Source organism: Aythya ferina (genome assembly GCF_964211825.1).
Source record: "Aythya ferina genome assembly, chromosome: 13".
Classification (NCBI taxonomy): domain Eukaryota; kingdom Metazoa; phylum Chordata; class Aves; order Anseriformes; family Anatidae; genus Aythya; species Aythya ferina.
In genome coordinates this window covers 14,639,759-14,659,990 of record NC_140311.1, presented here as the reverse complement: position 1 = coordinate 14,659,990, position 20,232 = coordinate 14,639,759, and the positions used below count along the sequence as shown (strand labels likewise).

Below are 20,232 nucleotides of genomic sequence, written 5' to 3'. Positions count from 1 at the left end.
TCCGAGGAATTCAGAGCGCATGCTCAGTGAGGGGTGGTCGCACCTTGGAGGCGGGTAGCTTTTGGGATGGAGGTGTGTTTTGGTATTATAATGATATTATAATGAGCAAAAAGTACACTAGGGTACAGCATTTGTCAAAACATGACAGGTCTTTGGCTTAGGGTGGCAAAAAGTGCAGCTTTGTGCACAAGAACAATCGAGGTCCCATCTGATTACAGAGCCTAGCCGTGGTGTCTCCACTCCACTCTATGCTCCGTGCTGTTCCTTAGAGCTAGCACACCAAGTTTCCCCAGCGCGATAGCATCTAAGGCTGGGAGCCTAGGGAACGCTCAGATAAAGCAGTTATGCCCTACCCTGAAAGCCTCTTCAATGCTGTACCTTTTCCTTAAAAATGTGAATGTTAGTTTTATTTTCCTAGTTACTTCAGGCATTTACACCACAACAACGTGACAATGAAAGAGACAATTTTCATTTCCAGTAGCAGTTTCTAAAATGTTTATAGGAATTTAGCAGATAACACCATTTTCCCAAGGAGTAAGGAATACAGACTCCCAGAACACGTTCCTTACAGACTGAGAAGATTCACATTTCTTCTGGGAAGAACCCAAGCCTGAGCAATGGACTGCATATAAAGCCTGATCTAGCAGATGGCTAAACATTGCTGAGGGAAGTCATTCTCACACTGTGTTAGTTTAAACCTGCCTTTCCACCTTGCTATTGAGAATCAAGTTTTAGATTGATGCAGCCCGAGAGGTTCAGCACCAAGAAATCACAGTGGAGGAGAGAAGGGAGGGAGGTTTCCCTCAGTCATCCCACCCAACGCAGGCAGCAAGCTAGAACTAAGTAAGATGCTTTGGATCCTTCTCCTCCCCAGCCTACCCCAATACCTCACATGACTGAGCACTTCAAAGCAAAGAACTGGCAAAAGGCTGGTGTGGACTTCGCTGCGTCCTCTTAGCAAACGCAGCAGGATCCTCCAGCTGCTTAGGCACTGCTGCAGGTTGCCCTGATCCCAGGGCGCTAGCTCCTCCTCCCTGCTGACACCTACCCTACACTTCAGGTCACCTGAGACAAGCCTGAGCCTGGAGGATTCCTACATCATCATCACTGCTAAGACCAGCACTTGGATAACACACGCCCTTTTTGTTCAAGCTTACCTTGAACAGTTTTATTTCTTAGCAGATAAAAAAGCAAGAAACCAACAGCCTAGCGATCCTCCTCCAACTGCCTCTCCTCCACATCATGAGATAGTTCTCTCAGAGCAGTGTGACTGAAATTCTATTACCAACATACCTGGCTAATCACCACGAACACATCCTCATTATTTATTAGCTGTTCACTCCCATCCTTGGTGACAAGACTAGCAATCTTGCCTCCTCTATGAGCCACTTTACCTTGTCAAAACAGAGTAAGGAGATACAGCACACAGTTACACGTTTAGCTCTGAGCAATCCCTGCCGAGTCTCAAATACATGTTTTGAGACACACAGCTCTGCCTCGCTGGGGAGAGGCTGCCGGAGACTTTGGCTTTGTTGGATGCTTGGAGAGGCATCTCTGCCACAGAGCACCAGTTTGCAGGGAGAGTTTTCCTGCACTGCACAGTTGACAACGCTTCTAGGGGGAAGTGCAGCTATTCCTACTTCACAGCCTGCCACTTCCAAAAACCACTGCTGCAAGGTGCAAACTACTGTAGTCACAACATTCCACTGTTCCTCCAGCAGCATACTGGCTTACCTATAGCTTCCTATGGCAATTATTTTTAGCCAGAGGAAGAAAACAAGCAGCCATCCTTCATTCACAACCCACCACGAAGGACAAACGCCACCCAGAGCCAGCTGTGCTGCCATGAGCTCAGGCAGGCAAGGCGAGCTCTCTCTGATCCCCAGCAGCAAGCTGCAGACCTTGACTGTAACTACCACCAGAACCAGGTAGGGGTAATTTCAGCAACCATTTCCAACAGACCAGGAGTATCACCAGAAAGATGAGGCTGCAGCTGCCTAAACGCCCACCAGCTGGGCTGCTACAGCAGGTGGCATGCAGCCACTTAGACCACACCAGCCTGGAGATGAATCTAAACCATGCCCACTCCTATGGCTGTTCACAGCAACGTGTTACCTACTGATGCGAAGATATTCGTACCAAGGAGCTTAAAGGCCGCGCTGCCATCCTCAGTACGATGGGAATGCAGACACAGCAAAACACGGACTGCTGTCTTCAAGCTGCACTACGTTTGCAAACCATTTCAACCACTGGAAACAGAATCACAAGGCTCTCAGTAGCACCATCAGCTTCCTCCGGTGTTCAAACCCACACTCCAGTTCTTCCACCAACAACCAAGGAGCTTCAGGAGCCAACTAAAAGTTTTGAGAGTAATCTTCAAGGATTGGTATGTCAAAACCCACAATTCTTCTGCACAACTGCCAAAATGATCATAAGAAAGCCACGGGAGGGGGAAAAAAAAAAGCCAGCTCAAAGAATATTCCTGTACATCAACGTCCTAGAGGACAAAGCCAAAGCCTAATCTTTAGGAAGCATTACAAATCCTTTCTTGTTCAAGCCCTCCACCAAAACTACTGCAATAATAGTTTCAATTTCACAGAATATCTGAGCTGGAAGGACCCACAAGGATCATGAAGTCCAACTCCTGCGTCCCCAAAGGGCCACCCAAAACCCAGACCTTGTGTCTGAGAGCGTTGTCCAAATGCTTCTTGAACTCTAGCAGGTTCAGGACTGTGCCCACATCCCTAGGGATCCTGTCCCAGTGCCCGACCACCCTCTGGGTGCAGACCCTTTCCCTAACCCCCAGCCTGACCCTCCCCTGTCCCAGCTCCATGCTGTCCCCTCGGGTCCTGTCGCTGTCCCCAGAGAGCAGAGCTCAGCGCCTTCCCCTCCGCTCGCTGTGAGGGAGCTGCAGGCCGCCATGAGGCCTCCCCTCGGCCTGCTCTGCTCGGGGATGAACAAACCCAGGGCTCTCAGCCTCTCCTCACACATTTTGCCCTCCAGACCCTTCACCGTCAGTGCCTGGCGGGGGACGCGGCTCCTGCCTCCCGGCACGAAACGTGGGCACCACCGGGCGCTCCTGCGCTGCACAACCCAGCCCGGGCGTCGTCCGACGACCTCCCTGAGATTTTTTTTTTTTTTCCCCAGGAGAAAGACCCTTTCGGTTTAAAAGAATAAAGAGGATTTCGAAACAGTTAAGGCAGAACCTGGATTCATCTCCCGGTGGCCACCTCAGGGCCCAACGCCACCCTGCCTCCCAGCCGCTGCCTGCACCCACAGGGGGGGACGCGGGGCTGGGGCAGCCCCGGGGCGCTTCGCCACCGCCCGTCCCCATCCCGTAGGCATCACCGCGACCCCTGCCCCTCACCTCCGCTCCGCCGAGCCCCGCCCCGGCCCCGGCCCCGGCCCCGGCCCCGCTCCACCGCCCCCCGGCCCTCCCCGCCCGTTCCGGTCCCTCCCGTTCCGGCCCCATCCGCGGGAGGCGCCATCTTGGGGCCGAGGGGGCCCCCTGCGGGCCGGCGCCTCCTGGTCGTAAAAGTTGTGAAAAGTCCCCAAAAACAAGCGCCCGTTCTGCCCCTAACTTCCTACAGCTAAATTCATGCTTATAAATGCTGGGTCCATGTTATTATATATATATATATATATATAAATGGTGTGTGCCACGGTTTGGATTTAGGAGCAAAACAACGCTGGGAACACGCTGATGTTTTAGTTCTTGCCCCACTCAGGGAGAGGGCAGTGGGTGAACATCTGTGTTGCACCTCGCTGCCTGCTGAGTTAAACCTCCCCCCATCAACACACCAAATATTTACATAAGGTGTTAGTGCTTCCTGTGCCCAAAGGACCCTCAGACCACTTGTGCCTTAACCTTGGTGGTTCTCAGTATTTCGTTTGGTGTCAGGTCACCATGGTGGCCCCCTCAGGAACAGGGTCCAGCCTGTGCTCTGCACCCAGCAGCACATCTGCGCCCAGGAATAACCCAGAGAGCCCAGGCAGGGATGTAGAGCGGGTACAACCCAGTATGTCACAGATGACTTTTCTCTGCCTCAGTTTCCCAAAAGCTGAGTCAGAGGAAGAGAATGACAAAGTTGTGAATGTTGGGAAAGTGTTTTGAGGTGCCTGGAAGAAACAAGCTGAAGGCATGCCACAGACTGCTACAGTGACAGCAGCCTGGATCAGAATCACCAGAGGCACTGGACTGGGAAACAGCTTCTCTGCTAACACCCTGCAAGTGTTAAACACCTCTGGAGCACAGCAGCAGCACATAGCTGGCAGCTCCCATGCCCCTGGGGGGGTCCAGGGAAGGCTCCGTCTCCTGTCACTCCCCTTTGCTCCTGTCTCCGAAGGGAACAAGCCTGGAGGAGAAAAGAGAATTTTAATGAGCCAATATAGTTGGGTTTTAGGACTGTTGCTTTTTGAGGCAGTGACTTGTGTCTCAGACTGGGGTGTCAGGGGCTGTGCTGTCCACTCCGGTGGAATGCTCTGCAGCTTTCATGAGTGCTGTCACACAGCATGTCCTACGTCCAGCAAACCTCTGCTTCCTCCTTCCTTTTAGGCATTGGAACAGGCTCCCCAGAGAAGGGGTCACAGCACCAAGCCTGCCAGACTTCAAGAAGTGTTTAGACAATGCTCTGAGAAATATGGCCTGATTTTTTGGGTGGCCCTTTGTGGAGCCAGAAGCTGAACTTGATGATCTTTGTGCAGGTTTTACAGACATTTTCCCCCAGCCCCTCATACTCACCCTCAGTGTTGTGGCATCCTTAACCCCACTAAGCTCTTTGGAGCAGCAGCTAGGGGGGGTGAAGTGTCGTGCACCCAGCACCTGGTACAAATCATTCCCAGGCAGAATCCCCGGATTCTTGTGTGATACAGATTTTAAACAGCCTCTCCTATTACAGCAGGCCACCAGATACCCCATCCCAGGTCCCTCACCCGTCACACCAGTCTGTCCGGGAGCAGGCACCAGTACAGATGCTGGCAGCACTAGAGGGCAGCAATGGTGCAGCCAGGAGCAGCCTGCAGTCTGTGAACGGCCTCGAGCACCTGGCTTGCACTCCCTGCTGTCCCCTCGGAGAAGTTTTTAATTCTGGCTGGCAGAATTAAATTTCCCTTATTCAAATTAATTTCCCTTATTCAGAATTCATTTCCCTTATTCAAAGGCTTCCACCCAGTGCCCAGTGTCCTGGTACCTTCAGGCCTCCCATGTCACTCCAGGTGGGGGTGAGGTGTAAAGAGGGTGAATATCATGGTGGGGCTGGCAATGCTCATGTTTTAGGGATGTGGGAGTACAGACACTGGTTTTAGCATAACAGCTGCCATACAAGATGGCATGGGCATCATGCCATGTATGTGAAAGTCCTTTAAAAGAAGAAAACCCTGCCACGAGTCCCGAAGGGGTGAACCCTGGATTTTTCTGATCTTCTGTGATTACACAGCTTGGCCAGGTTCCCCCAGTGATTAGTGGTAAGAAATGAACAGCAGCTCCTCTGGCCTCAACTCCAGGCTGTGCTACTGGACACAGCCAGCCCCACCACATCCCTGTACTATCCCACAGCACGAGCAAGATGTGGTACACCCAGTGTTCTCCTCTTTAGACATGCACTGGGCTGGTGCATGTTCTTGACTGCCTCCAAGGGAGCTGAGGCTGCTGAATTTGGCTTTCCACCTTCTTCCACCCATGCTCAGTGCATTGGGGTTGATGGAGAGTAGCAGGCAGCCAACAACTCCCTCCCTAGAGATGGCCAGCTTGGCACGGGCAGCCTCTGTGCTCTGCCCAGAGGCCCAGCACACGGTAAGGGCTCTCCTGCCCTCGTTGCTCTTCTGGTCTCTTTCTCACTCCTCTGAGTTACTGACCCAGGCCTGTGCAGCCCGTTGCGGAGCTCCCATGGGACTGGCAGCCCCAGCAGGTACCACCTCGGCGTTCCTCCTGCTGCTGGCTGTCCTCCTCTTGTACAGCTCCCACCCACAACTGCCTGCCAGACTCCTTGACAAGAGTCCTGAGGCAGGCTGAAAAGCTCCCATCAGGGTGTTTCCAGGTGGGAAAAGAGATTTTCCCATTAAATAGACTTCTCGTTTATTCCTCCTGGAAATCGGAATTTATTTTTTCACTTGCATAGTATGCAAAAGGCCTGGAACAATCAGAGAGAAAGGTTCACAGGGTGGTGAACCTTGGAAACCTCAGCAGAAAACAGACTTTCTGCAAAGCAATGGTATCTGGGAGAGAGAAGCAGGGGTGTGGAACTAGGGAAGAATGGAAAGGAGAGGGGTCTGCTCCACGATGCCATTGTCATGCTCTTCTTGGCAGAGAGAAGCAATTCTGTGCTGCCTGTCTGGGCAGCTCAATGGGGGAAGAGAAACCCAGACTTGGAGGTACTCACAGACAGCTGCAGACACGCACAAACAATACACATACCAAGGAGCCAGGGAAGGGAAAGGCAGGCAACTTCGACCCATTTTCCTGTCCATTGTTTTCGATGCTACTTGCCTGAGAGCTTCACCAGAAGAAAAATTCCTCTGTCTGAATGTGAAAGTCAGACCCATCATATGAAGGCAGTGACAGCCCCACAGTTGCCTGTTCTGTCCCTAGCGTGCTGGGAAAACACTTGTTTTAGGGAAACAGGAAGCCCTGAAATAGCAGAAGCTGGAAACACGTGGCTGGCTGGGGCTGACAGGGAGGTGAGGAGCAGGGCCAGGAGCATCCAGCATCCTGACACCCCCTGTGCACAGCAAGATTTGCTCCTCAGCATCATTTTGTGCCTTTTCCTCACCTGCCACTGTGCTGCCCACCTTGTCCAAGACCCTGGGATGAATTCCTGCCATGCTCTGAGCAGGAATCCCAGCTCGATCTGGAATCCCACCTGGAGAGCACACCCAGAGAGAGGCGCAACCTCTTGCTGCTGCTTTACTGCGCTTTCTGCTGCTGCCTGTCTAATGCAGAGCTCAGCCGCATGCATCCCCTGTGCTGGGGATAAACGGAGACAATCCTCAGGAGAGAAACAACTGGCTTCTTAAGTGTCTCTGCAAGGACATTGTTCAGGGACAGAGCTGCTGGCCCTGTGATGCAGACAGAGCAGAGGAACCCTTAGACATGTCCAAGCTACCCACACAGAGGAAAGAGTAGATTCTTTGTGCTATGCGAGGCTGCAGGGAGGATGCTTTATCCACATGGTATTTGTACGTGTCATCTATCAGCAATTTGACTCAACATTGATCTTCCAATTACTGACAGCCAGCACGCATCTGGGAGACAGAAGATGTCAAGGAACACGTCCAAAGCAAGCAAGCTTCACAGCAAAACGTGAGAAGAGTTGAAGTTTAAATTCTAAACATATCCTACAGAGGTAGGACAGGCAGGACAAGAAAACTCAAGTGATACAGTGGGGAAAGAAGCATGTGGCTGGTCATCGTACTAACAAAAACAATTAAAAGAATTACAAAAGAAAAGGTATTTCAGATACAAAGATCAAATAATACGAAAAGGCTGCGCACCTCTGAGTGCAGGAAATCTGAGGCAAAGAATTTGCAGGCTTAGCTGGTGGGCTTGGATGCAGGCTTGGTGCCGGAGGGATGGTGACACAGGACTGGATCATCCTGGTATTAGTTTAATTAGTTTAATTGTGAGGTTAATGTCATCTAAGCCAGCAGGGAGCCTGAGCATGGATCAGCTGTGTTCTTCTGTTCTCCCTCAATTTTGCCCTAACCTGAGCCAGCCTTTCCAACATCAGACAAAGGGTTTTGGCAAGGATGGAAAGCAGGCTCGTGCCCCTGGTTTGGGGCTGGTTGACATTGCTGTTGGTAGGGAATGCTGGAGAGCAGCTCCCAAAGAAGTAGGAGGAAGGGCAGCAGAAGAAAGCCAAGAGAGACAGGATAACCTTCCCGTGCCATTGTCCCGTGCCACAGGTAAGCTTTGCCATTGAATGAGATTCCACTGGCCAAGAGACATACGACACTTGTCCATTCCTTGTCTCCAGGGACGGCCAGCAACCAACCCTTGTCCTTAGCAGAGCAGAACAATCCAGGGAAGTGACCTAGGGAGGTGAGGAGACAGGATGCTGTGCTGGCTGCTGCTGCCTGTATTGTGCCTTTGGATACCTTGGGGATGAAGTCAGCCCCCAGATATCACTGCTCTGCAGTCTGTACAGGCGGGCGTCAGAGAGCACTGCACTGCTCACTGTGGGGATGAAGCTGTTCACTGAAGGAGTTCACACAGGGAAAGTCCCTCAGGCTCTGGTTGGACCAGGGATGTAGCTCACAGGCCCTAAAGCATCCTGAAATATGGCCCAGGAGAGATTCACTGTTCACTGGCAAAAATCCTGCTGAGGGCTGACGTAGCTGGGGACGCCTCTGTGGGCTGTAAAGGATGCTGCAAGGTGACTGGGGGGAAGCACGCTCAGAGTGGCTTCCTGAACACCTTGTGTTTGATGAAGACCTCACATTTCAGCTTTGCCAAATTCCTCCAGTTCTTCCTCACAGGTAAGTTCCTCAGGAACTCAGTAACACCACACCATGGCTGTTAAAGGCCCCAGCTTCTTGCGTTACCTGTAAGGGTCGCTTTGCTGTGTTCTGCAGCCACATTCCCTTCGCTTGCAGCGGAGATCTGAACTCGTCAGCCCAAATGACAGCTCTCCTCACAGCTCTGCTCCAACCAGCCTCCCTCCTGCTGGCTGCTCTGGGGAATTTCCAGCATGATGACAACCTCTGAAATCCCTAGTTCCCTATGTTCCTCACTGGATCCCTCCGTGGTTTCACATCCTGCGGCATCACTGCTAAGATCTGCTGTCTCCAAGGTGGAAGCTGTGGTCAAGGCCAGTAGAGAGATGATGGTGTGGTGTCTCTGGGCTACACCACCCCTTTCAGTTCTGGGAAGGAAGCTTGTTTCCGAGGAGCTGTTGAAGCAGACGAAACCTACTCTTATTTTGCCCCTTGCCTAGGTGCAGGTTCCCACTGCAGGAGGTAAAGCCACCCCATATAACACAGAGGGGTGACTCTGGGGTGGCCAAAGGCCACTGATGTTTTACAAGAGAGATGGCTGGAGGCAGGCAGGGTCACCATGCCAGTCTTCCCTTGCTCCTCAGGATTGACTTGCACCCCAGGAACCTGTATCTGCCTGTGATGATCAGGCACAGTGAGGGGTGAGCATCATGAGCCCTGCAGATGATGCCAGGGCTGAGGACAACAGCCCCCAGGCAGGGAGGGGAGGGCAAGGCAGGGGCCTCGCAGCAGCAAAGACAAACTCATATCATAAAAACATCACAGGATGGGCTGGGGAGGGGGAGAGCAATGAGCCGTGCTTTTGGGAGGGGAATTACAGGGAGATCTGCTTCCTGCCCCCAAGCACCTCTCCAAGAGACAGAGAAAAAAAAAGAAAGCATGCCGAAAAATATGCTCTTACACCAGGACATGAAACTGCCCTGTATCTCCCTTTTCCATAAACGTGGAAAGATCCCCCCAAAACATGCCAGAAGATTTGTCAGAAAAGAGAAGCAGCAGCAGGCATCATCCCTAGGGTTAGTTATCTCCCAAAATAGTTACAACGTTTTGCATCACCGTGGCCAGCCCAACTGTCTGGAGCTCTAGATACTTCCCTCCCCATAAAGGATGTGGTTACTCTCTGAAATGCAGCGTGGTGCACAAGTCCCCAAGCCAGCAAGAGCACCCAGCCCTGGGCAGCACTGTACAAATACACTCACTTGGCTGCTGGATGGGAGAGCACTGCTGGTGGGGCTCAGAGCAGGACCACAGGCAGTCTGGAGAGGGTTGGAAAGCTCTGGTTATGTGTGGATGAGGGAGAAGTGTGAGGGAGAAGTCCATTAACCTGTAATTTATTTTGAAGAACAGCGGTAACTCCTTTTACCCTCCACTGAGGTGGGGGAGATCTCTCCATGTGGGAACAGCTTCATCAAGGACCATCTGAGGAAGGACGTCCTGCTCCATCAGCCTCCATACAGACAGAAGGCATCTGCGTGCCTGCCCTCCTCCCCACAAACCTGAAGGGAGGCCACCGTACAACAAATCTTTCTGTGGGCCACCTCTTCTAAATCTCTCACCTCCATCCCAACACAGCTGTTCAGGCCTCCAGGATGCCAACAGAACTGTTCCTCTGTTATCTTGCGTGGCGGCTGGAGCTAAATGCCCCCAGCCTGGAGCTGGAGGGACTCAAAGAGAGCCCGTATGAGACCTGCTCCTAGGGCAGTGCCTGCTCCACAGGTAAACAAACCCCCCGTTCTCTGCGAAGGCTATGTTTGCAGCTGAGCTTGTAGGAAAAGGTGCAGGCAGGAGGCTGCGATTGCCTTGGCTCTGGTTAGCCACTTCCCGTCCTTTGTCAGCCCCGCATGTGCTGCGTTCTTGCTGCTAAGAAAACACGAAAAGGGTTACCAGGCAGCAGACCGCACTGCAGCGAACACACATGGCTGGAAGCCTCGCAGATGCCCTGCCTAGGGCTGGGTGTCCCCCCGGATGGCAGGGTGGGGGCTGCTGCTCACTTTCCCTGCCTCTGCTTCCTGTGCCCTGGCCTTACCAGCCTCGTAGCACGGGCTGCATCAACGTGGCCAACCTGACTCGAGGGGCTGGATGGCCAGGAAACAACCAAGCTCCTCTCCTAGAGCACCCAAAACAAACAACCCCTGCAGCACGTCACGGCGTTATTTTGCTGCAGGGGTGTATTCAGAGCAGCAAATTTTGGGGGTTGAGAGTATTTACATATATATGCAGTTGCTTAGCAACAGTTGCGGCACTATTGCAAAGCCAGCGAGCAGCAGCTGGGGCCGTGGCAGCGCGGGGTGCCCCAGACGAGCACCCAGCACCACGGCCACTCCATGGGAGGCCACGCAATCGGCCAGCGAGGTTTTTTAACACCCTTCCCACACGTGCACGTAACGCGTGAGTGATACTCACAGGGAAAATGGGACCGTGGGTGGAATAAACACCACACTCAGAGTTAGAGCGCGCAGGGGTGAAACTCCTGCACACAATGAATCAGAGGGGAAAAAAAGCACCCCCAGTGACATCAAGGGGCTCTGCCATCACCGGGCACCCACTACGCAGACAATGTGAGCAATCTTGGCAGCTTCTGCTGCCCTGGCCCCTCTGGTGTGGGATGAGTCTCCCTGCAGAGCAGGGTGCTCCACACCCCAGGACAGGATCATGGGAACGCTTTCAAGCAGCATCGCCCCCTCCAGCCCCCCAGCACCACTGTCACCCCCACCCTTGAGCTGCCCTTTGAGGGCTCAGGGGTCCGTTTTGGGAGGCAGCTCTGCAGCCACATCACCCAGCATGGGAAGAGCAATGGCAGAATTTGTCCCATGCACAGCCTGCCCTTTGCCGGGCTCTGCTCCGACAGCTCACAAGCCCTGCTGCTTCCTTGCCCAAGTGCTCGAGTTCACCAGATCAGCATTTTGTCAGCAGACTTCTGGGACAGAATTAGCACCCGAGCTGCCTGACTGCATGACCAGTAGCCTCGACATCAGCGTATCGCGTAAACCAAGGGGTGAGGGGAGAAGCTAAATCTGTCTCATTTCCTGCTCAGACAATTGCAACAGAGCTGCACATGTCAGTGCTTCACCAGGACGTCACAGGGAAGGAAGGGCAGCATCGACGGCTGAAGCAAGCAGCCTCCCCCCACCCCAACGTCTCCCTGTGTTCCTCCCAGTCATCATGCTACTCAAAAGGCAGCCTCTCTGTAGGGGAAAATTCTGTGCAGGGGAAAACCCAAATGAAGCATCAGCAGGGCCTCTCCCCTAGCGAGCAGGAGCTGCTAAGAGCAGTGTCTGTATGCGGTGTTACCCACGGACATCTTCACCTTTCCAAACATATCAGGAATAAACACACAGCTGCAAACCTGGCTCCATGGCAAGGAATCTTGTTCTCTTCTTGTTTCTTTAGGCCAGTCAAGAAATACGCCCTACAATGTCCTTTCAGGGTAAAATAGATGGCTCATCACCTCCTCAACAGATGGAGGTGGAACAGAGGGGATTCTGCCCCAGGCACTTTCCTCCTGTCCCACCCCCACCTCAGGTGGCTTCCCCATGCTACCAAGGCAAGGGCAGAGAGGACCACGGTGTCCCCGTGGAGTCCCCCATCCCTCTCCGGGCAGGGGCAGGCTGCTCAGCTCATCCTGAGCTCCTCCACAACTACTCACAGCCCACTGGCTGGCAGTACTCAAGGCTGGAGCGGTGTTTGCTCCCACCTGCAGGCAGCTCCAAAGATGAAAGGAGCCCACAGGAGCAGGCTGGACAAAAAACACAGACAAGTGCCAAGATTTAAAATCCCGTTCATAAAAATACAGCAACTGTACAGTGTACAACATCATTTTTACAGTGTTTATAGCAGAAGGCAGGGCAAAGGTACCTGGGGTCCAGGCAGGGGCCTTATTTGCAGATACCCATGCAAAGCAAAGGGCAAGCAGTGGCTGCTGCATGGCATACCACAGCAGAAACAGGCTTCCTGAACCAGGAGAGGACACCAAGGTATCACTGAAGCACTGCAAGCTCATCTCCTCCCATGCCACCATCATCCTCTGGCTTCAGTGGCATGAATTCCCCAAACCCACTTGGTCTGCAGATGCCCAGCCCTCCCTCACAGAGCAGAGTCTGGTGCCTGTGATGACATTACAGCAGAGCTGCCTGTGCCACTCCAGCCAGCAGACCACAGGAGATCTCCCAGCGGGCCAAAAGCAAGGCTGAGGAGAGAGCTGCTCTATGGCTGTGCCCACACCACCAGGGAGGAGCACCCTCAGGCTCCCACTGCCCTCCCAGCAGCCTGCCCTGCCCCAGGGCCTGAACAAGCCACGAACACAGAGCTGCCACAGGCCTGAGCCCATCAGTGCCAGGAGACTGGCACAAGCACAGCTGCCCCAGCACCCCAACCCCACAGTCCCAGAAACGCATCCCAGCTGGTCCAGAAGGCAGCTGTGAAGGCAGGCTGGAGGAGGCTGGCCTGCTCAGGCAGGATCAGTCCATGCTTGTGGTTTTCCTTGCCTTTCCCTGACACGGAGTAGCACGTCCCATGGCATAGAAGAGCTGTCATCCACTCAGGAGAGGAGCGGCGGGGCACAGAAGCAGAGGGTACATCAGGGAGGCGCTGCGTGCATCTACTGTGGATGCTCCTCCCAACGCTCCAAAGCCACATCTCACATCTCTGCAGGATGAGCAATGAGGAAAGAAGTGGTGAGACCTCAGCTGGGGAGGCTGCACAGCACACTGTACATCCCCACCACTATATCCAGCATCGCCTGCAGCAGGGTTAGAGCAGAGAGCTGCTCTCAGGGCTACCCTTGAGTAAACCTTTCCTGGTTTACTGACTCCAAGTATTACTTCTGCTGGTCCTGAGTCACACTTCCTCACCAGCCAACTCATTTTGGACACTCAGAAGGGAAGGAAAGTAACAGATACTGAGAACTGTGACCTATGTAGCCTTTCTGGGGAGGAGAGGAACAAAAATAATCACATTCTAACTCTAGCCTACCACTCGGGAGCCCGTTTAGAGAGGAGTTGTGGACCCCATAACTCAGTTTCCCCAGCTAGAAAGCTCCTGGAGACTCACCTTACAATACTGTAGCGCTGCCTGGGTAAACCTGCCTAAGAGGACTTGCCTACTGCCAACACATCCCAAGTGGCATTTGCTAGGTGATACTTATCAAGCCCGAATCTTCACATTCCTCACTCCACGTGGGATATTTCCACAGGGCCATACCACTAGTACAAATACTCTTCCCCCTCCTGCTCACCCACTCTGCTGCCTGCTGCAAAGAAAAGCCTTTGAGCAGGTATGATGGAGGTAAAGAACCACAAATGTCTTGAGATCTTCCTGAAAATGCCAATAGCCCTACATAATGCTATGTTTAGCTACTTTTCTCCAAGGCTCTTTCATCCTGCTATGCTGGATGCAGCTACCTGGGGGTATTTCGTAGAACAAGGGAACACCAGAGCACAGTCAGACCAACTACAGGAGAGAGGCACCCTGAGACAGAGGGGATAAGTCACACCCCAGATCCACACCAGTGGAAGATCACAGCCAGCCCTGGAGAAACCACACTGGTGTGTTAGAAGCATTCCCATGTCTGTGCCAAAAGTGTGGTGACCAGGGCTGTGTACGTACCCTCTAATACTTTGTCCAGATCTGCAATGAACTCCTCCAGCTCCTGTGTGTCTCCAAGTTTAGCTAGGGAACAGAAACAGACACCATCAGTCCTTTCTTTCTTCCCCTCCTCTAGTCTAAGAGAAGATCTCTGCCCCTTGGTTTTGACTACAGTTGCTCAAGCTGTCTGCTCTTTTCACAACAGTCATGTGTAAATTTGCAGGCTGCCTGGAAGCGTGTGGTCAAGGGTTTATGTAATGGCTGCATAGACGGTTGAGGGGGTGGGTGTTCCACACCCACAATATTGCCCAAAGACACCACAGAAAGGAAAACCCCAGGACTAACTCTTACTTGCAGATACAATCTTTCCACCCTCCAGCGCTATGTGCCTCCACGCAAAGCCTCTCAGCCCACCAACCCAACCCTCTCTGCTCCCAGTTCCAGACTTGGGCTCTGGGGCTATGATAGCGCCAACAGGCATCATGCAGATCAGCATCCTGTACAGCAGCCAGTGGCAATTTAGGCTTGTAATCAGAGAAAACAGAAAGGCAGGGACACATCCTCCCATGCGCATGATATGAGCTAAGTCAGCATGGACTCAGCTGAGGTCAGGGAATTGGATTAGTACATCATGTGAAGAAGACAAGTTCCCTGTGTTTTCTTATCCCTGTAAGATCCTGTGCTTCCAGGTCAAAGCTTCATGCCAAGACCCTCCTAAAGAGACCCCTGGCCAGCCTAGCCTTGATGGGGAACATACCAATCCAACTTCTTATCTCTTCTGGGATCCAGCCAGGGCCTCAAGGCTCATTCCCACCTCCAGATCCTGCAGTGCACCACTGGCACACCTGCACACACACCCCTCACAGAGCAGGGTCCACTGCTGCTGAGCCAGGAAGGGGTGACCTCAGCTGCCAGACATGGGAATTTCTTCACTGTTTTAAAGACTTTTCCCAAACGTGCCCAAGGAAACCCTGGCAGACAGCCTTTCAGACAGATCTTTTAGCCTTACCTTTAGAGGGGTAAGCGCTGGCATGTGTGTTGAGATCCTCCTCGCTGGAGTTTAGACTGCTTGCTGGGGATGTGCTGGTACCTGCAGATGCAAAGTGTCAGTCAATGTTCAAGGCCACAGGCACCTCGTGAACAAGTTGCAGGACCAGAGACGGAACAAGGACCAGAGACAGAGATGGAATAGGACCCTGGTCTACCCTGACCCTCGCCCAGCCCACCTGCTCTTCCCTGGCTACAAGGAATGCTTGTAGGTTGCCTGGGCATGGCCATGGGGATTCCTCAGGGTTACTACAGCGTGCTGCTTCCTTTTGATATCCCCTGTTCTCTCACATTACTGGTGGTCCTACAGAAGCCAACCCAGCAGAAACAGAAGCAGACGTTGGCAGGCCCTGGACCAAGATCCCATGGTAATCACAGCCCTCCCAGCCTTACTCACCCAGCCCTCAGGGGATGGGTCAGATGGGCAGCCCAGAGGCTAAGCCAGCGGGGAGCTTGAGCAATTTACCGTGGCAGAACCCCACAGCTCTTAAAGCAGCTCCATCCTGCTGGACACCATCCTCCCACACCTCTCCTTACCCCCCAGCTCCAGACTCACTCTCCAGCTCATCGATGCCGCTGTCGTAGACACTGTGGCCCGCTTTCCTCTTCAGCTCCTCCAGATGCTGCTCGGACTGACGTGCGGGGCCCCTCGCAAAGTCCTCCATCGCCTCATCGAACTCCCGCAACAGGTCGCTGAAATCGTCAGCCATCGCTGCGAGCAAGAAACCAGGCAGTGAGGTGCTGGGGACAGGCACCAGGCGAACAGCCTCCACCGAGTGCCCTCAGGAGCAGCACCGCTGAAATAGGGCACCGGCTTTTTGTTGATCCTGCCCCAGCTTCACCCCACGCCCTCGGGTGAGATGCCAGCAGGGCTGAGCGAGGCCCCTGGGCTATTCGGAGCCGCAGCCAAAGCCCGCTGGAAACCCACGAGGGACCCGCTGAGAGCCGGGACGTGCCGGGCACCACCTCGGGGCGGCTCCGGGGAGGTCTCAGCCACCGGATCGGCGCTGGGACAAGGGACGAGGGCTCAGCACTCCCCTCCCCGGGGCCGGCTCTCCCTCCCCGGGGTGCCGGTGCCACCCTCGCTCACCTCGTCTCGGGGTGCCGGTGCCGGTGCTCGGGCGGGGCGGGCGCGGGGCCCGCGGCCGTTTTGTGGCGGCGGCACCGCCCCGAGGCCGCCCCCGGGGCCGCCTCCAGCCCAGCCCCGGCCGTGCCCGTCAGGTCCTCGGGCTGCCTCAGGCCCTCGGGGTGTGAGGGGCTGCTTTGCAGCACGTGTTTTAGCCTATATCCGTGTGTTTTCGCCTATATCCGTGTGCTTTAGCCCCTTGCACGTCTGTGTGCTCAGCACGGGCACAGCTGCATGACACAAATCCATAGCCTACAGCCATCTCTGCCTTTGTGTCCTCTCCTGAGGGCTGTCCTTTTTGCTGCGGAGCTGCTGACCCACGAGTGAGCTCCTCAGCAGGATTTCCCCAGCTCGTCCTCCCAGCAGAGCCCCCACCATGCTCCATAGATACAGGTTGAATTTAAACCTCGCCGGTTCCTATCCCTCGATAGCAATGCAGTTCACCAGGTCACCGTTTCTTGTTTAAGCCCTAGCTGCCTGTGCTGATCAATTAGCCCAGCTCTTCGCAGCTAAAAGAGACAGTTTTTAACTTCCAGTGGGCTGATGTCTGTAAGTTGTCATAAAGCCGGACTGCTGATGGTGCCCTTGAGTTTTGCCCTGGCCTGAAAAACTGACTCGCAACAAGGGTGAACGTCTCTTAGTCCTGTACAGAACCATCAGGTAATGCTGACACCTTTGTGGCTCCAGGTGTAAGTCTATACAGGCAAGCTCCTGTTCTTCAGTTTTACTCGTAAGTGTTCATGCTAAGAGGTCCGTGTCTGGACAACGCTACAACACATTCCCACAAGCGATGGGTGCAGCAAACACCACTGTTCTGCCTAGAGCTGAATAATTTCAGCACCAACGATTGGCAAATAGAAGAGGTCCTCAACCATCAAACTGTCTGACTGCTTGACGAAGAGACAAAAACAAATACTGGAACGTCATCCAGAGAAGATTGCCTGGCATTGTGGACCGTGCTGGGAAGCCTCCTATGTTTTTGCACCTTTCCCATTAAATGTACACTGCAGAGCAGAGGAAGGCATTCACTGCCCCTTGCTGCTGGTTTGTGGATATGGATACTACTCTGTCACTGTGATTCAATTTCGACTAAAACTGTCCACCTGCCTGGGTTCCAGTAGCTATAAGAGGCAGATGGTGGCTCTAACAGATGAGGCATTACAGAGGAGTAGAGTCTAGTTTATTGTTGCAGATGGACGGTATCTTTAGTATTATTTTTTTTATATCATTTTGGATAGCCATACCAATAAATCGATGATGTCAGCAGCATTTGTCAGTGTCTCTAATTCTTTTCAGTGCAGGGTGGTGCAGAACATTTCAACCCAATTCACAGCAATTCACGTGCAGAAAGCAGTATGCATACAGGTGCTGTACTGCCCTCAAGTGGAGATTTTAGCAATATCCCGATGTTCATCCTGTACTAAGCAGTTCTGTCTTGTGACGTGGTGGAAAGTCCTTGCACAATGTTTTTTACATTTTCTGTAATAAAAAACTCCAGCTTTAAAAGGTGGATTTCCCTGAGGTGACTGCAAAAGACACCACTGTTGCAGTGTTTGGAAAAGCAAACTTGAAAAGCAATTTTCTTGCAAAGCAAAGCAAACAGCATTTCAGAGTACCTGTCACCTTCAGGTTATCATAAACTTGAACAGTAATTCAATGTTCTTTGTAGTGGCTTTTCTGAAAAGGGCTCTGCAATGCCTTGCACTTCTTCCCATGGCCCCAGGGAATCAGCATGAGAAATACAACAGTGAGTTTGTGTGTGCACATTTAAATTAAATTTGAGGGCAGCCAGCCTGTCTGCCAGGAAGCCTTTACAGGGCTGACTTAATCCTCTTCTAGGCTGTCTACTGTAAGGCACAGTGGTGACCACAAACCTTTTGGTCACCTTTAAATCCCTGTGTGGCTTCCAAGGGGGCTATGCAGGTAGGTAGCTTGACACTACAGTCTAGCGTAGACCTGTAGGTCAAACCATCTGCAATCTGCACATCTCTCCTTCCTCACACTTGGTGTGGCTCTGCAGAGTGTGTTTCCCAAAAGTGCATGGGATGTTTTGGTGTTTTGCTTGCATCTTCAAGAGAAAATGGTAGAGTGCATGTTATCCACTATAATTGCTCAGTGCTTGGTTCTTAGAGAGAGGCATATGGAAAGCTCAGTGAAATTAAAGCTCAGAGGACTTGAAGTAGGGAAGCCAATGGTGCTGATAGCATTAATCTATGCCACAACCATTCTCTGAGTGACGTGCTAAAGTGAAATGTTCGATCCGGTTTTGTTTTTCTTTTCTTGATACTGAAAAAATTTGATCAAAAACATGATGGAAATAGATGTCTGAATTTCTCACCCTTGACTTCAGTGTTAGATCAGGTGCCCCTGGCGTTAGTGACAAGTAAAAACCCTACCTAGAAAGCAGTGTGATCATGTTGTGCTCAGGTCATGACAGAACATAAAGCATGTTGCTGTTTTTTACTGTGCTTGAGATCCTAATTTCAGTTGTGATGGTTCTGGCTTCCTCCTTTGCAAGCACACAAACAGCTGTAGCTACTGAAATGTTTAGGCAACAAAGTTCTTGCAATGTTCCCACAATGAAAATTCCCACAATGAAAAAAGATGAGGGATGTGGAAGGTTTGTGCCATCTCTGTCCATTTTCTATGCCTCAGTCTTGCCAGCACCACATACAGGCAGTGGACTTGTTGCCTCCAGCACTGCTAGCAGTGGTGCCATTCTGCTTGTCTGTGTCCCTCCCCTTTGTGCATTATGAGTTTCCAGACCAGCATCACCACTACTGCTACTTCACACTTGTAGCTTTCCTTCACCTCTTCCATAACCTTCTCCATTAGAATATGCTACATACTACTCAGTCCCCAAGGAATCCCATACATGACACTTTTAGGAAGGTCCTTCCCAGAATATCTCACCAACCTGCTGCACTTACCAAGACTTATCCATCCATTCCCCATACATCCAGAACTCAGACACTTCATATTCCCACATGACAACAACAAAAAAAAAAAAAGCTGATTTGCAGTCCAAGTTTCAGCTTGGTATAATGATTTGAATGTTTTTATCCAATTAAAGCTATAGAGATCATCTGCTGTCTCTTGGATTCAAAATTATTGGTGAGTGTTTGTAATGACTCCTCCCAATATGAGGATTTTTCCCCTTCTTAATGCTCCCTTTCAGAAGGGACAAAGAAAAGGTGTCCTAGTGCTGTATATTCCCCCTTCCCCGATCTGCCAAGAGCAACAGTTACTAGAACACCTTGTCCTTGGCAGTCCTTTAAACCACAGGGGAACAGCGAGACCAATGCTGGCAGTTGACCGAGGAACAGAGAATCTCACTGACATGCCAGAGGCTTTTAGGAAGAAACTTGGAAGGTCCCCTGGAGGGTCTGCTCTTGCAGCAGGTGTAATCCTGCAGACTGTCTGCACAGAGCAGCTGCTGCCTCCTTGGACACGGTCTTGGTCACGCAGCTGATGCCTGAGTGTGCTTAGTGGCCCCAGAAGCATTCAGCAGACTCATGGTGTCCTGGGTTTATCTGTTTTCTGCAGATTCAACAGCACTGCTAATCTCTGAAGTTTATCAGTTTTGTGGAGGCTTTCACCAGCTATCTCTCAGCACACTCTTCTCTTTCCAGCTTGCTGTTCTCCAGGTACTGTCTCCACCCATACTGACTGTACCCATGTGCAGGGAAGGGGCCTTTTCAAAACAAGAGTTCAACCCTGAGCAGTGCACCATCCCCTAGACAGATGCAACTGAGGCTACAGGGTAGTATCTCCCTGACTGATGGCAAAGAAGGCTCACACATTTTTTAACAAGCCTCTTGATGCTACAAAGGGTGGCCAAAGCCATAACCCCTCAATAGCAGGTGTAGGGTACATGAGCTGAGCTGTGGGCTCCCTGCTCACAAGAAGGGCAAGGCATCAGCATTTGGACCCTGCGTGTCACCCCTTCCCTGGCTTGTCACCCCCACAATTGTTCCCGTGTAGAA

The 20,232-nt window shown here is 52.3% G+C and overlaps 2 protein-coding genes across 12 annotated transcripts in view; both read right to left on the bottom strand.

Annotated features, from left to right (window-relative positions):
- LOC311444058 (H(+)/Cl(-) exchange transporter 5) overlaps positions 1–3,392 on the bottom strand; it is a 47,230-nt gene extending 43,838 nt beyond the window's left edge. For 5 of the 10 annotated variants that reach the window (XM_084534837.1, XM_084534846.1, XM_084534847.1 and 2 more), the window contains exon 1: positions 3,207–3,343. The gene's annotated coding sequence lies outside the window, so the exon portion shown is untranslated. Of the gene's footprint in view, positions 1–2,139; positions 2,755–3,206; positions 3,344–3,367 lie in introns of those variants that run through there. The other 5 variants (XM_084534845.1, XM_084534848.1, XM_084534835.1 and 2 more) reach the window with 2 other exon arrangements.
- An 8,859-nt stretch (positions 3,393–12,251) lies between these two features.
- Positions 12,252–19,327, bottom strand: LOC311444057 (regulator of cell cycle RGCC-like). Of its 2 annotated transcripts, none has more exons than XM_084534832.1 (5): positions 19,177–19,327; positions 15,677–15,832; positions 15,083–15,163; positions 14,095–14,157; positions 12,252–13,134 (listed from the first exon to the last, which is right to left on the bottom strand). In XM_084534832.1, exons 1-5 carry the CDS (start codon positions 19,223–19,225, stop codon positions 13,127–13,129), a joined length of 357 nt encoding a protein of 118 aa, XP_084390958.1. In that variant the 5' UTR covers positions 19,226–19,327; the 3' UTR covers positions 12,252–13,126. The 2 variants fall into 2 exon arrangements, with proteins under 2 accessions (XP_084390958.1, XP_084390959.1); XM_084534833.1 differs by lacking the exon at positions 19,177–19,327 and adding an exon at positions 16,211–16,331.
- Positions 19,328–20,232: the final 905 nt, after the last annotated feature.

Excerpts from the sequence above, each read along its gene's own strand:
- LOC311444057 (XM_084534832.1), bottom strand. The coding sequence starts at position 19,225 with ATGAAGTGTCTGAGTTCTGGATGTATGGGGAATGGATGGATAAGTCTT. Across the intron at positions 15,833-19,176 it reads GAATGGATGGATAAGTCTTG|CGATGGCTGACGATTTCAGC; the intron begins GTAAGTGCAGCA and ends TCTTGCTCGCAG. Across the intron at positions 14,158-15,082 it reads CAGCGCTTACCCCTCTAAAG|CTAAACTTGGAGACACACAG; the intron begins GTAAGGCTAAAA and ends TCTGTTCCCTAG.